Source organism: Puma concolor, chromosome A1 (genome assembly GCF_028749965.1).
Source record: "Puma concolor isolate L17-30 chromosome A1, mPumCon1.1.hap2, whole genome shotgun sequence".
In the NCBI taxonomy this organism is placed as follows: Eukaryota; Metazoa; Chordata; class Mammalia; order Carnivora; family Felidae; genus Puma; species Puma concolor.
The window spans coordinates 219946260-219962702 of record NC_141667.1 but is presented as its reverse complement, the minus strand read 5'-3'; the positions used below and the strand labels follow the sequence as shown (position 1 = coordinate 219962702).

General features: G+C 36.8%; 1 protein-coding gene and 1 long non-coding RNA gene across 7 annotated transcripts in view; one reads left to right on the top strand and one right to left on the bottom strand.

Annotated features, from left to right (window-relative positions):
• Positions 1-5853, top strand: part of LOC147584775 (uncharacterized) — a 39844-nt gene extending 33991 nt beyond the window's left edge. The window contains exon 3 of the long non-coding RNA XR_015253290.1: positions 5410-5853. This is a non-coding gene — a long non-coding RNA (uncharacterized LOC147584775). The remainder of the gene's footprint in view (positions 1-5409) is intronic.
• The window catches only part of FNDC3A (fibronectin type III domain containing 3A), a 149152-nt gene that overhangs the window by 93391 nt on the left and 39318 nt on the right, over positions 1-16443 (bottom strand). For all 6 annotated transcript variants that reach the window (XM_086712189.1, XM_086712182.1, XM_025924140.2 and 3 more), the window contains one exon: positions 10272-10347. In XM_086712189.1, coding sequence (XP_086568315.1) covers positions 10272-10347 — 76 coding nt within the window. The remainder of the gene's footprint in view (positions 1-10271; positions 10348-16443) is intronic.

Genomic DNA, 16443 nt, shown 5'->3' with positions numbered 1-16443 from the left:
CTTTTAGCTCTTCTTCTATTCTGACTCTAATTAATTAAAGTAGCTATATTCATTTTTCATTCTTTCCTTTAAAATTGTCTAATCTTCCCATACTTTCCATTATAAGTCAATCTGTTCTTATCTTCTTCATTTCCCACCTTGTAATCTACCTTTAATAAGTGGCTTCTTTCCTAAAAGGGAAAACAGGGTCACTTGAAGGGGAGAGAGAATTGTACCCAAAATAAACATTTTATATTCATATTTGTCTATTTAATAAAACATCATTTTGTGAGGCCAGCTCAGAGAAGGCATAGATCCCAAAAGGCTCATTTTAGTCACTAACCAATATAAAAAGTATCAGAATGCAACAGGCTTATAAATACTTATTGAGAAGTTAATACAAGCTATTGCACATATCTGTATTTCTGGGTCTTAATTTCCTTTTGCCATTATTCATTATAATTTTTTTAATCAAGATTTTTGTCACTTATTTTAAAAGAACTTCCTAAACTGGTTTAGATTTTCTATTTCCAGAAGAATAACTTTAACAGTGATATTTTATTCATTAGGAACATAAAGAACTGAGGACAACTGAATTTGCCTATATTTTCCTTTTTGGCATCAATGTTGCAATTTTCTCTTCACTAAGTCATATATAATATGGTTTCTCTCAAAAAGTAACACTTAATAGCTTTTAGGGACAACCTGGGACTAGTACACAATGTACTTAGGATGAGTCATAGTCATTCACTTAACCTAAAATGGGCTGGATTTATGAATGGATGATCTGCTATGATTCATTTTTACAAACAAGACTCATTAATGTTTCAAAACTAGTATTTTAAGACTCTCTACTAGAACTGCTGTTTTTATCTTGGGAGAGGAATTGTAAGTGGTAAAGTCTTTAATAAAATAATGTTACTTTCTACCAGTATGAAAATAGTTGCCTTTGAAAATAAAATGCTTTATTTTCTAAGGGTGGTTAGGATTTTATAAGTAATATATAAAGGACCTAACTTTTCCATTGTTTAGTTTGCTAAATTGTAAAGTAATGCCTACTTATATAGGAATAAGAATCTACTACACATGGTTTCTACTTGAGTTATTTATAGTTTCTGTAGAACCTAAAGAACTTGGTTAAATTCAGTCAGATTCGTAGTGATAGAAAGTCAGTAGGCCAAAGAAAATCAGTGGTCTTATAAAAAAACTCATAGAATTTTGATCTCCCTATTATTCAAATATATTTAAGATACAGCATAAGATACTGGCATAGTTACATATGCCTAAAAACTTGAACAGTGGAAACTTAATCAAATTTGCACTTGCCCACCCTTATTTCACATACGTGCAAAATAATGACCAGAATTTAAGTAGTCTACCCAAAGCTACAGAATCATAAAATTTTAGACTCATGAAGAACCTTAAAGGGCATCAACTCCAACCATCCACTCAAAAGAAATTAAACCTCCTCTCTAATAGCCCCATCACGTGAAGAGCCAGCATATGTATTACCACCTACAAAGATGGATGGAAACTGATCACTCCTGAGCCTTTTGGGCAGTTCTGTTTACTACAAAGATCTTTCTCATACTGAGCTAAATCTGTTTTCCTAGAATTGTGCCCATTGGTCCTAGAACCCAGGTGGACTTACTCTCAGACCTGTACCTATAACAATGAACCATTAATTCGTTCACATACCTTATTATTTCTTTGAAGTTCTATTGTGAATTTAGGAAGAAAAGTTATAGGTACAGTTATTTCATGCTGCTAGTTATAGTAACTGTACAATGATATATAAAACAATAGACATTTAACTTCTAATAAATTTCAGAGGTACTTTTAATATCAAACCCTGACATATCTAACAAGAGTCAAGGGGGCTGAGGTATAGTTTGTATACATGTCTTGGGGATTCCAGGATATCACAGCAGATCAACTAGGAGTTCCACTTGCATGAGAACTCCATCTTCCTCTTCCTTCCCTGACAAAGACATTCTGAGAGAAAAGGGCTTTGATTAGATCTGATGGGCATAAGGTATTCTGACAAGAACACAGAGAAGAACAAGTCCAGGAATTCCAACTTTTGGAGGGCAGAGAACTCACTCTTAGGTAACAGAGTTGGGATTAATGGAATACAGGGCTTATCAGTATTTAATAAAATACTGTATTTATTAAGGACCTCAAAAGTCATCTGGCTCAGTTCAGGAGAACTGGCTAAAAAATGCTCTGCAAAGGAGATCACAAATATGAAAGAGCAGACTAACTGTAAGGAAGGCAGATATTTGGTTATACTCACCATGATCCCAGAGCACACAGAGAAGAACAAAGTAGTACCTACTAGTTGGGACAAACCTCTTAACTTCAAAAACCCCTCTAATGGCAGAAAGAGTCAGGATGAGGGGCATGAAAAGACAAGGTGAGAATAGAAAAGCAGTGACAAACAGCAGCAACAGTGAAGTGAACAAAAAAGGGAACGGAAGTGTCAATAATAACTGCAGCAGGAGCAACAGTATTAGTCACTTCTTGAATGAGGTGACAGCAGAAGAAACAAGAGTCAAATAAATCCCCTACTGGGGTTTCCCATGTAGAATGGAAAGCAACATCAGCAGCAACAATGGTGAGAAAACATCAGTAACTGCTGAGAAGTTGCACACAGTCGCTTGGAAGAAAAAGGAAAACAGCAGGACTTGGGAGGTGGAGCCTGACGTCACACTAACTCTAGTGGTAAAGGGGCTCAGAATCAACGTATTCTTAGATTGCTATGTTATTGGCTTCCCTAAGTAAGCTAAGATATGAGAAAGCAAAGGTTAATACTTCTCAACAAACTTGAATTCACCTTGACACTTTTTCTACACATAGGACTCAAATCGTAAGAAAATAAGCAGAAATCCAGGATGGTCGAATGATCAACATCCTGGCATTATCTTTGGTTCACTTTTTACATATTTAAGTTAACATGTCCACATTACTTTATAATCTTAACTGGTGCTCATGTTGAAGACTCTGATACACTAAAATACCCCTAAGTATAAAAGTATATTTTTGGTTGATAGTACTTAGCAAGGCAAACAAGTATACTGATATACTTAAAAATATTTTAGCAGTTAATTTCAATAAATATTGACAGCATGCCCACTAAGTTAAAGGCATTATTTTAGCACAGAAAATCAGAGATGAAAAAGAGCCAATTTCTATCATTAAGGAAACCAAACAGAAGGAAGCTAATAATCCTTGAACACTTCAATGTTTTATGTACCACGATAAAGACAGCATCATTGTTCCTGCCCATAAGTTTCAGAAGGTTAGTGAAAGTTTCTCCCTCAAGTGTTTATTTCATTAGGAATGAGGATTATTAATACATTACAAGTTGGCATCCTGTTCACAGGTCTGGTTTGAGCAATAACCATTCACTAGCTCAACTACTTTATGAAATATGCCCAGGCACAGATATACTTGTTAAATTTCAGGCTCCCCGTCAGTGTGCTCGTTCCCAAAATTAAAGAGATCTCAGTTTAACTAAGAGGTAATTTTGGAATCAAAGAATCTTTAGTTAAATACTGGAGTTTACCCAATCAAACTTCTTTTCTATGTAAGAATTACTTTCATAATACCACCCAACCCAATGCATGAGCACATACAATGATGGGACTCAGGTGTGACAAAGCAATGACTCCATTTTTATAGAACCATAATTTTTGGACAGTTCTTCCCTGTCAAAATTTGCTTCCCTGCAACTCTCATCTGTCAGTCTAAAATTTTCCCTCTAAAAGTGCTGAGAACAAGGTCTTCAAGTCACAGCTCTCTTCTAGGTTAAACATCCTTCAAGTATTTTTATAGTCTTTTAGAAGAATAATTTCTTGACTGTATGCTCTCCTGGCTGCCTTCCTGGGTTCAATCTCAGTTTGTCAATACTTCTTTCAAAATATGTTAAAGGGATACCATCTAACCAGAGTAATATGCCAACTGTTTTGAACTTTCCTGCATCAGGGGAGCTGATGTCCTGCTTCAGGTGAGCATGCACCCCGCTCCAGGTAAGCATGAGCCCCACTTCAGGTGAGCCCCACTCTCCCCACTCCTCCACCCCTCATGGGATTCTCTGTGTCCCTTGCTCACTTGCACCCTCTCTCTAAAAAAACAAAACAAAACAAAAAACCAAAAAAACCCATCTAAGTCCTAGGGGCACCTGGGTGGCTCACTCGGTTAAGTGTCTTTTTTTTTTTTTTTTTTTTAAGTTCATTTATTTACCTTGAGAGACAGAAAGCGCACACGAGCAGGGGAAGGGCAGAGATGGGGGTGGGGGTTGGGGGTGGGGGGAGAGAGAGAATCCCAAGCAGGCTCTGTTCTGGTAGTGTGGAGCTTGAACCCATTAACTGTGACCTGAGCTCAAACCAAGAGTCAGACACTTGGGGCATCTGGGTGTCTCAGTCAGTTAAGTGTCTGACTCTTGGTTTTGGTTCAGGTCATGGTCTCACAGGTTCCTGAGATCGAGCCCTGCATTGGGCTCTACAATGACAGTGCTCCCCTGCTTGCATACACACACACTCTCTCTCTCTCTCTCAAAAAATAAATAAATAAGCTTAAAAATTTTCTTTAAAATAATCAAGTTCTATTCATAATGTTAAGTCTTCCTTTCTGGATAAGTCTTCCTTTCTGGATAAGTCTATCCAGTAGTGGATACTGTCATTTGTTTTGGTGCGTAGACTCTGAAACCCCTTTGTAGGTTGAAGGAGTTGACTTGGTGCAAGGTAAAGACCACACTGGTCCTATGGGTGCTGATAACCTAGAAGGCAGTGGTTGGTAGCACAAGATTCCTGTGGCAGAAGTGGCATCTGTACTACAAGCAAGTAATATTGAGTTCTTAGTGAAGAAAGGGCACTCTTGGCACTGATGAGGACTCCTTAATCAGACCAGTTTTGTAGTATAGTTTTGGGGCATTGTTCCTGAAGATTAGCCTTGAGTCTGGTTCTCTAGTCCTCCCATAAATTCTCTGAGACACAGAATATCATTTTCTTGGGCCACCTGGATGGCTCAGTCAAGTTAAGTGTCCAACTCTTGACTTTGGTTCAGGCCTGCTTGGGATTCTCTCTTTCCCTCTCTCTCTGCCCCTCTCCCACTTGCATGTGCACCTCTCTCTCTCTCTCTCACCACCAAAATAAACACTAAAAAAAAAAAAAAAGAAAAAGAAAAAAAAGTATCATTTTCTTAATCATTCTCAAAAAATTTGAAACAGTAAGTTTTGCCAAAAAAATTGCATTGTCTAGCTGGTACAAAGAACTTTCTTCCCTGACCATTTGAAAGGAAAATGCTGACATGATGGCCCATCACCTATGGAATACTTTCATATGCATTTCGTATTAGGACATTCTCTGATATAACACAACCATCAAAACCAGAAAATTAACACTGATACCTCATTACTATCTGTTACAGATTGAACTGTGTTTCCTAAAAAAGATATGCTTCTGTACCAGCACCTCAGAATGCAGTTTTATTTGGGAATGAGGTCATTGCAAATAAAATTGGTTAAGATGAGGTCATGTTGGAGTAGAATGGAACCCCAATCCAATATGGTATCCTTATAAGAAGACAGCCATGTGAAGACACAGAGACACAGGGAGAATGCCATGTGAAGATGGAAACAGATTAAAATGATGCCTTTAAAGCCAAGAAACCCCAAGGATTGCTGGCCGTCACCAGCAAGTAGAAGAGAGGCATGAATTCTCCCTCAGAAAGAATCGATTCTGCTGACATCTTGATCTTGCACTTCTAGCCTCTACAACTATGGGATATTAAACTTCTGTTGTTTTAAGTCACCCAGTTTGTGTTACTTTGTTATGGCAGCCCTAAGAAACTAATAAACCATCTAATTTTCAAATCCCATTCAAGATTCACCAATTGTCCTAATAATGTGCTTTCTAGCAAAAGCATCTAGTTCAGGTTCACATGTTGTATTTAGTTGGCATGTCCCTTCAGTCTATCAGTCTGAACAGTTCCTCAGTCTTTCCTGGACTTTCACAGTCTTCACCTGTGAAGATTAAGGGTTATTTTACAGAATGTCTCTTGATTTGGGTTTGTCTATTATTTCCTTGTGTTTAGATTCAGATTATGCATTTGTGGCAGAAATATCACGGAAGAGACATCATGTTCCTCTTAATGTATCATTATCAGGTAGCACACAATTTTGATTCCTGCCATTACTGAAGACATACAATTTCATCACTTGATTAAAACGGTGCCTGCCAGGCTTCTCCTGGCAAGTCGGTCACTATATCCTTTTGACATGTCTCCATCCATTTTGCAATCTTCCCTCTTTCTGGGGTAACAATATGTTCCATTCTCATCTTGTACTTTCTCTGCCCCAGACCCAGAATCAGGAATGTCTGATTTTTCTGATTCAACTGCCAGCAGGATTCATTCTAGTTTCTTCCCATTCCACACCTAAAATTCCTTCTTAGATAGTAAGAAACCCAGGTCTCTCATCATTCTTAACAGAACTGTTTCTTTAATTAGTCCCCCTGTGTGTGTCATCAATCTTCCATCTCTGCCACCACTCCCGCCCTCCACTCTGTCCCCCGGCATGTATGGCCTTATCCTACTCACGGTCTAATGCCCCACACTGAGCCCACCCCACCCTCTAACAACCCTCTATGTAGGTGTCCTTCGCTCCTTGGCTCCATGTCACCACGCACAAGCTCTAACAACCTGTGCTGGACTACCCACTCCACTTTTGTGTATATTCTCTTTTTACCATATTTGGGCTCTGATTCCCCACACTAGGCCATTCTACCCCTCAGCCCATCATGTGGACTACTTCTTTCCTCTGCTTGGGCTCTGATACACCAGGTTATTCCTCTATGGGGATGCCCTCCTCACCTCACTCAGGTTCTCATTTCCTATGTTAGGCTGTCCCCCATGTGTGGATGGGTGCTTCCTGGGGTTTGATATCTCCTGCCATGCCAAAGAGATACCCTCCTCACTACACCCAGGATCTGATTCTCCTTGCTGGATTCTACCCTCTACCTCCCATGTAGACATTTTCCTCACCTCATTTGGGCTCTGACACCTCAAACCAAGTCACCTTCTATCCCACGAATGCCCTCACACTGTTTGGGCTCTGACTCTTCTTGATGAGTACCTCCAATGCTGGGGCTGGGACACCCCATGCCAGGCCATCCCTCTGTGGAGGCCCTCCACACCGTCCTCTGTGTGGATGTCTTTTTTACGTGACTTGGGCTTTGTCTACTAAGGACCACCTCCATCGTGTGAATGGTCTGACTCTACTGGGGCTCTGACAACACATGTCAGGCTACCCTTCCACACAGATGACCTCCTCATTCTCAGCTCTGACTCCCTACATCAGGTTGCCTTCACCTGTAGGTACTCTCACTTTATTCTGGCACTGATTCCCTATGCTGGACTGCTTCACTGTATTGATGACTTCTTTATCCTGCTGAGATTCTTACATCCCACACCAGGCCACCCCTTCTTGATGATACGCTCATCAGCCTGCTTAGACTCTGAGTCCCTATATCACGACACTTTGCTGTGTGAATTCTCTCCTCACTCTGGGCTCTAACTCTCTGCACTTGACTGTTCTCATATGGATGAACTCTTCACTCAATTTAGGCTCTGACACCCCACTTGGGCACTGCAGCTCATCTCTGCCACTCCTATCAATGCAGTGCTGCTGAAAACTAAATATATTTCCCCCAAAATTCATATGTTGAAATCCTAACCCCAATGTGACGGTATTAGGAAATAGGGTCATTGGGAGGTGATGAAATCATGAGAGTGGAGCCCTCATAAATGGGATCAGGCACCCTCACAAATGGGATTAAGCCAAATGTTTATTAATTTACACTGGAAATAATCCCAGTTTTTTAGGTTTCATTACAGAGGTTTTCTTTTATTGGTCTAGTGACTGTGAAGAGAAAAGTTTTCCTAACCTGATGGCCAAGGATACTAATTTATTCTGAGCTTCACTGGCATATGATTTTTCTCCCTTAAGGCTTTCTTCTTTGTTATCTGTTGCCTCCACACTGAATTCTACTCTTACCTTTTACCTAGCTCTAGAACTAGTACAGGAAGATGTCTGTTACATAACAAAAACTAGTGATAGCAAAGGGGAAGAAAAGGAGAAGATGAGCTCCCAGTAGTCCTTAGTCTTTTCTTGTCCTGTCTTCTCTTGCTTGGAGCGAGAGCATGATGGTCTTTAGAAAAACTTCACCCCATGCCCTCATTCACTATCAGTCCTTCCACATTCATCCTGTCTTTTAATTTTGAAAAACAAAAACATGAAAAGGGGAAAGCTTTTTACCTTCTTTACGGTTCCCCTTTTTCTATCCTGTGTTTTTAAAAACTCTGCCCAGTAATTTTAAAACAAAGAGTCCACTCTTATAATCTGTCATACAGAGAGGAGTCTCGCTTTTCTACTGAAGCAAAGAAATTTATCTCTGCATAAAAGTATCTTCACACGGTAGTCAGTTCCTACTATTAAGAGACTATTGGGGTGCCTGGGTGCTCAGTTGGTTGAGTGTCTGACTTAGGCTCAGGTCATGATCTTGTGGTTTGCAAGTTTGAGCCCTATGTCGGGCTCTGTGCTGATAGCTCAGAGCCTGGAGCCTGCTTCCAATTCTGTGTCTCCCACTCTCTCTCTCTCCCCTTCCCCTGTTCATGCTCTGTCTCTCAATAATAAATAAACGTTAAAAAAAATAATAAAAAAAAAAGACTATTAATACTACAGGCACATTATAAATTAAATAGGCTATTCGGGTCCTGCCAGTCTTTACCTGCCAGTTAGGATTTCATAAAAATAATTCTATTTTTTTGGGGCGCCTGGGTGGCGCAGTCGGTTAAGCGTCCGACTTCAGCCAGGTCACGATCTCGCGGTCCGGGAGTTCGAGCCCCGCGTCGGGCTCTGGGCTGATGGCTCAGAGCCTGGAGCCTGTTTCCGATTCTGTGTCTCCCTCTCTCTCTGCCCCTCCCCCGTTCATGCTCTGTCTCTCTCTGTCCCAAAAATAAATAAACGTTGAAAAAAAAAATTAAAAAAAAAAAATTCTATTTTTATACTGGCTAACTCTTAGAATGTAAGTTTCTAACAGAGCTATGTCTTAGGTTTATTTGTACATTTCTTAAACTTGTTTTCAATAAATATTGTTTATGATGGAAGCATTTTAACTAATACAACATCTTTTCAAACACATCTGCAAATGAGGATACTCATTACCATTATAGTGTGACTTAAAATACAAAAACTGCTAAACACAGTTAGATAACCAGACTTTGAATTTTAAATAACTTTTATTTATTTATTTATTTTTAATGTTTATTTTATTTTGAGAGACAGAGCACAAGCAGGGGAGGAGCAGAGAGATGGAGAGAGAGAGAGAATTTCAAGCAGGCTCTGCACTGCCAGCACAGAGCCTGAATGCAGTACTTGAACTCACAAACCATAAGATCATGACCTGAGCCAAAATCAGGAGTTGGATGCTTAACCATTTGAGCCACCCAGGCACCCCAAGTAACTTCTATTTTAAAAGTTAATTTATAACTATAATTTGTGAATTTCCTTCCTTACAAAATCAATTAAACTGCAATGTGCTGATAGAGATTAAATGACATGCAAAAGTTCTATATAGCTAGTAAGTTAGCAGAGTTGGGATTTAAACCCAGGTTCTCTGATACCAAAGTCAGTGATCTTTTTACTGCTCTTCTCTTTAGAGTGGTGGTTCTTCTGTATGCCTCCCCTGGAACACATGGTAATATCTGGAGACGTTTTAGTTTGTCATAAATGTGGTGTGTGGCAGGGTGGCTAGTGACTTTACAAAAAAAATTCTTTTAAAGATAAGATCTGAACTTGGTATTGAAGCATTGGTAGGATTTGGATAGGCTAGAGATGGTGGAGATAAGGGCGGATTCTAGATAAGAATAGTACAGAAAATACAAGACAGGTTCAAGAAGACAATGAATAAGCCAACTTAGCAAGATAAAGGGAAACAATATTAAAGGGAAAGGGAAAGCAACACTAGAAACATGAAATAATCTTTTAGAAAGACTAATAAGGAACTTGAACTGGGTTCAATGAAGATTTTTGAGAAGGGGAATGTAAGACTAATCAAGAAACCAGGGAAAAGAGACTGATTAGGATACTACTGCAATACCATAAGGTATTCAGAGTTTGTGAGCTGGTGTGGTAGTGGTAGTGAGAAAGAAAAGAAGAAACCATAAACATATACACCTTTATGTATTATAAATTTCTGTCATCTCAAATGATAACAAATTACCATTCTTACCTGTAATACATTGAAACTGTCCATCTTCTCTTCTTATTGTAAATGCTTCCCCTGGGTTAACTTGTACCAGAATAACCTTTAAATGAGGGAAAGAAGTATTAATCAGAACAAAATAATCAAATAATAGAGCAAATAATAACAATCAAGATTATATATAAAACAGTATTACATATTTGCCAGGACAGTAGATGTGAGCTATTTAACCTTATGACACTGGGAAGGAAAATGGGATTACACATTTTACACATTTGTTAAAGTATTACTTCAGTTTTCTGGAGATTTAAGCCAAAAGTAAGGGAATAAACAAATACAGTGGCACACTTTTATTGGAAAGGCAATAAACTTTACTCTGAAACACAGATGGAGTCAAACCACAGAATATTTGGCTCATCTATCCTTAGTTCATTAGTTGCTAAGTATTTCATTTTTTAAAAGATAAAGTATAAAGTGATAAGCAGAGCTTGAGATGAGCATACTTGACTTAGTAGGACATCTCAAGTTATATTTTGGAATTTGTTAAATTAATCTCACCTTTTTTTTTTTCATTATAAAGATTATACACCCTAATTTTATGACATTTGAAAAACAGAAAACTGGAAAAAAAAATCTGAAGTCCTTCTATCTTACAATAAACACTGTTAACATTTTGATAAATTTCTTAATCTTGTTCCCTATGCATAGGCTTAGTTTCCCCCCTTAACATACATACATACGTATATACATATTTATATATATGTATATATGTAAGAACTCCAATTTGGTATCTTTTAATGTTTAATATTTTAAAAAGATTTTTCCATGCTATTAACCACTCCAATGACCACGCCATAAACTACTTAACCATTTTCTTAATGTAAGGAATTTGGGTAGCTTTCAATTTTTCCATTATTAAAAAAACAACACTGAAGTGAACATTTTGGTATATAGTTTTCCCCTCTTTAATCCATTTCCGGTTAATTTTTGTGAATGGTGTACAGTATGGGTCTAGTTTCATTCTTTTACATGTGAACATTCCAATTTTCCCAGCATCGTTTATTGAAGAGACCGTCTTTTCTGCACTGAGTATTCTTGGCTTCCTTTTCAAATGTTAGCTGACCATACACGCATAGGTTTATTTATGGGCTTTCAATTCTCTTCCTTTGGTCCTTTCTGTTTTATGCCAGAACTTTTAATTACTATAGCTTTACAATACAACTGGAATTCAGGAAGTATGATGCCTCCTACTTTGTCCTTCTTTTTCAGGATTGTTTCGGATATTCATGGGTCTTTTGTGGTTCCATACAAATTTTAGCAGTGTTTTCTCTACTTCCGTAAAAAAAATTCCATTGGAATTCTGATGGGGATTACCCTGAATCTAAAGATGGCTGTAGATAGTATGGACATTTTAACAATACTAATTCTTCCAATCCATGAACATGGGATACCTTTCCATTTATTTGTGTCTTCTTCGATTTCTTTCATCAAAGTTTTGTAGTTTTCAGTGTAGAGATCTTTCACCTTCTTGGTTAATATTTCAGGCAAAGATTGAAAGACCCTCATTTCAAGGGAAGTAGGTAGGAAGAAAAGTAGGGTGAATGGAAAACAAAATAAATTGTTAGAAATAATCCAAATATATTAATAAAATAAATATAAATGGACTAAGTTTGCCTATTAAAAAGAGTAAATAAATTAGATTAAAAGAAGTTAGAGAGAAAATGCCAAACCTACTATTTTGGTGGTCTATTTTAATACTTTTTCTCAGTGATTAACAGAACAGGTAGATGATAATTATCAAGGATATGGAAGACCTTAACAACACCATTCATAATCTTGATTTGGTGGCCATGTAAAGAATATTACACCTGACAATTAGAAAATATATATTCTTTCCAAGCACATATGGAATTGAAATGAAAATTACAAGAATGGACTATAGAGAACATCATAAATCAAGTGTCACAAATTGCAAAGAATTAATATTGTATGTCCTCTATTTGCAATTAAGTTAGAAATTTAAAAATATATTTGCAAATTTTAAAAAGCTTCAATAATTTGTGGGTTAGGGGAAGAAATCATAATGAAAAATAGTAAATCAACAGCAGTGAAATGTAACAAAAACATTTTAAGTTAAAGCCCTGAAATAAAGGCACAATTGTATTATCAAAAAACACAGGCCTTTAAATACTTAGAACAGATCGAAAATTAGTAAGCACCCAAGTCAATAAGTGAGAAAAGGCGTAGTTAACTCAAAGAAAGTTAAAAAAAAAAAAAAAAAAGGAAACAAAAATAAGAAGAGAAATAATGAATCAGAATAAAAAGAAATGCTGGAGGCTGAGAAAATAGCTTTAACAGAAATCAGAGTGAAGGATAACCAAGAGAAAAAAAAAGCAAGAGGAAAAAGTAGTCAGTCACGTTTTCTGGGCAGGGATTTTTTTCCCCTAAGGAGATTCTTGAACCTTGGGAGATTTTATGCAAGTAGATGGCTTTAAAATGCATTTTATAAAATCTAGGAACTTCTCTCTGTACACAGGTTTTATTTAGGGGGCCTGCTTCTTATTACTCCATTATCTCAAATGTTATCTCTTCAGAAAGGCCTCCTCTGACCATCAAATTCTAGGGTATGTTTATTTATTTATTTTGAGAGAGAGAGAGAGAGAGAGAGAGAGAGAGAGAGAGAATGAGCAAGGGAGGGGCAGAGAGAGAGGAAGAAAGAGGGTCCCAAGCAGGCCCCATGCTGCCAGCACAGAGCCCAACACGGGGCTTGAACTCACAAACTGTGAGACCATGACCTGAGCTGAAACCAAGAGTCAGACACGTAACCAACTGAGTCACCCAAGTGACCCTAGAATCCTACGTCACTTTATATTCATCTGCATAAATGCAGAACAATTTGTCATAACCTTATTATAAACAATAGTACAATGTGATAAGGAGAAAGAAGAGAAGAACAATGAATGATAAACTAGTTATTCTACCTGAGGTTAATTATTGCCACAAAACTGTATAATCATAATGACACAGCTTCTTAACATGTATTATCTAATTTAGTGACCACAGATATCTTATAAACAAAGTAACTCTCAGAAGTGTGACAGGTGAGGAATCCTGATAAATTATCCATCATTTTGTAATGTATGTCATGGATGCCTCTATTTGCAAAATTAGCAAATTTTACAAATAGAGTATCATAAAATGATTAGTACTTCACTGGGCTATAAAAATGAAATTCTTCAGTATCTTCAAATTTCACAAGAACAAATGATTGTGCTCTTAGGTTTGTACTTATCTCAAAGGTACTGCTGGCTTCCAATCCCTAATCCCTTTATGAAATCAGAGTTCAGCCCTGACAGTTTCACTACACTCTTTCTTCCCCAGGTTCTTTCACTTCTTACATCCCTAATAACAGAGCTGTTGCCATGATCAAGACTCCCCTGACACAATATATCAGCCAGCCAGTTCTCTATCATTCTTTAGTGCAAATGTTGGGAACTTCTAATGCCTGGTTTGAGTTAACAGAGTCAACAGTGGGTGAAGAGTTGATAAAAGCAATTATTTGAATGTCCACCAACAGTTCAACTTCTCACATTCTAAAGAGACATGCAGAACTAGTGAACATTTTAAGTGTATTCTAAACTTAAATATTAAATACTACTGATGTTTACGTTACTTAAGTAGTAAACAAACATATGCTTGAAACATGTTTTGGGTAAGATACCTAACCCAAAGGGCAGATTAGCATTGACAATGACTATAGATAATACTATAAATTATTCTCACAAATAGGCTATGATGATACATGGAAATATTTATTCAAAAATGTTATATTAAAACATAACACAAAAAAGATATAATGAAAATGTCACTGATTAAAGGTCTAAATATGCTGAGTATATTCATTAATAAAGCATGTAAAAATCTCTAAGAACATAATAAAAATTTAATGCTCCCTAAACTCTTTGATAGTAAAAAGATACAAAGGCTTAGAGAAGTTATGTAAGACTGACGAAATTTTAAGGGATCAAATATAAAAATATTGGAGTGTCTGGTGGCTCAGTGGGGTAAGGGGGATGACTCTTGATTTTGGCTCAGGTCATGATCTCACAGTTTATGGGATCAAGCCCCGAGTCAGGCTGTGCACTGACAGTTTGGAGCCGGCTTGGGATTCTCTCTCTCTCTCTCTCTCTCTCTCTCTTTGTCCCATCCTCGCTCACACTATCTCTCAAAATAAATAAAAAATAAACTTAAAAAAATAAAAAATAATTTTAAATATAAAATTATTTACTTAGGGAAGGAAGTAAGTTTCAAAAAAAAAAAAAGCAGAATAGCAGAAAAGACATCTCTGGAGTGAGGAAGGAAAGAAAAGGACAAAGGGGCATAGACACCAGAGACTGGAAAGTCTGACATGAATACCTCTAAACAAACCGAGTATACAGTTTTGGAAAAGTTGGAAGCTGAAGGAGACCTGAGATATCATTTAGTTTAAACCAGATTTACTTTTAAAAAGTAAACTAAGAGGTGATCATTAGTATTACTGAAAAAGTTCTTCATTTTACAAAACCATTCAACCAACTGTTCTATTATATAGTAAACTCCCAGTGCATTTACTCAATTTACATCAATTAGCCACTTACAGTGAGGCAAATTCAAATGAACATTTATAATAAAAAATATAGAACTGAGGTACCACCCTGGAATCTGAACTAATGAATAAAAGTGCCAAAATTTATTTATTTATGCTTTGTCTACACAAATAAATTTTATTTAAATGTCAGGAATAATCACTACTTAATAATATCTGTGTATATTCTAAAGGAAAAACAATAGTAAGTGAGCAATATTTTTAAAATACAATCCATATGTATAAATTATATCTTACTATCTTAATTTTCAACTGTTACTAATCACTGCTAGATACAACTTTGAAAATACTATTTTGCATTTCAAAGATAATAAAGAACTCCTTTGTCATCTGTTTCAATTTTACCTAACTGCTGTTGGTCTAAGTTTCTTACATGTAAAATGAGAATAAGAAAGTATCAATCTTATACCTGCTTCACAGCACGATTAAAGAGTATTAGATGAAAAGATGTACACTAGATGAAAGGAAAGATAACTTGCAATCACCCTGGGAACTTTTCAAAACACTGCATAGATATTTAGGTCTGTCTCTAAAGGGTGAGGAGTCTGGGATTTTCTCCCTAGTTTGAACCCCAGGGAAATAATCAATCTTTCTAATGTAATTAGTCATAAACTGCTAAGATGGCCATCTGGAAAACCATGGTATTAGTTATTACTCCAGAAAGTTTCACTACTTCAAAACCTAAAGGATCAGTTAAGGTTGGTGGGGTGCTTCGCTGGCTCAATAGGTAGAGCATGTGACTCTTGATCTCGGGGTCATGAGATCAAGCCCCATGAAGGTGTGGACATTGCTCCTAATATTCTATAATCTCTAAAGGAAAAAACAAAAACTCCCAAGATGTTATAAGATGTTATAAGTGATTTGTTCTGTGCAGTTAACAAAAATTGAACCTTCTGAATTTAGGGAGTACTTAAGTTTAATTCTATAAAACTCTAATGGTTTAAATTGTTTATTTTGAAGACTATATACCTCATATGAAATGTTTAAGGTTATATTAATTTCTAAAAATGTTCACCTATATTTTCATAAAAAATAACTTACAAAACCAAATATAATCACTGAAAAAATAAAGAGGAAAATGTTTATGGATGGAATCAATCTTGCAGATGTAATTTAATTTTCTCCTTTCTACAAGGACATGGAACTTGCATTCTTCATTATACATTAAGACTGACATTAAGTCAGGTCTGAGAAGAACAAAGTACCTCACATTTCTATTTCTGAAACCCAACAGAGGTTTTAGCAGACAGAGCCAAAAAATCAACCCAAAAATCAAAAACATATATTCATGCTCTTCAATATTTACAAATGTATTATTTTGGCTATCATCTTAGTTTGCTTAGCTGCCATAACAAAGTTCCACAGACTGGGGGGTGCTTAAACAGAAATTTGTTCTCTCATAATTCTGGAGGCTAGAAGTTTGAGATCAAGTTGTTGGCATGGTTGGTTTCTTCTGAAGGCTCTCTCCTTGGCTTGCAGATGGTCACATTCCTCCTATGTTTTCACATGGTCTTCCCTCTATGTGTCTTTGTCCTAATATTCTCTTACAGGACA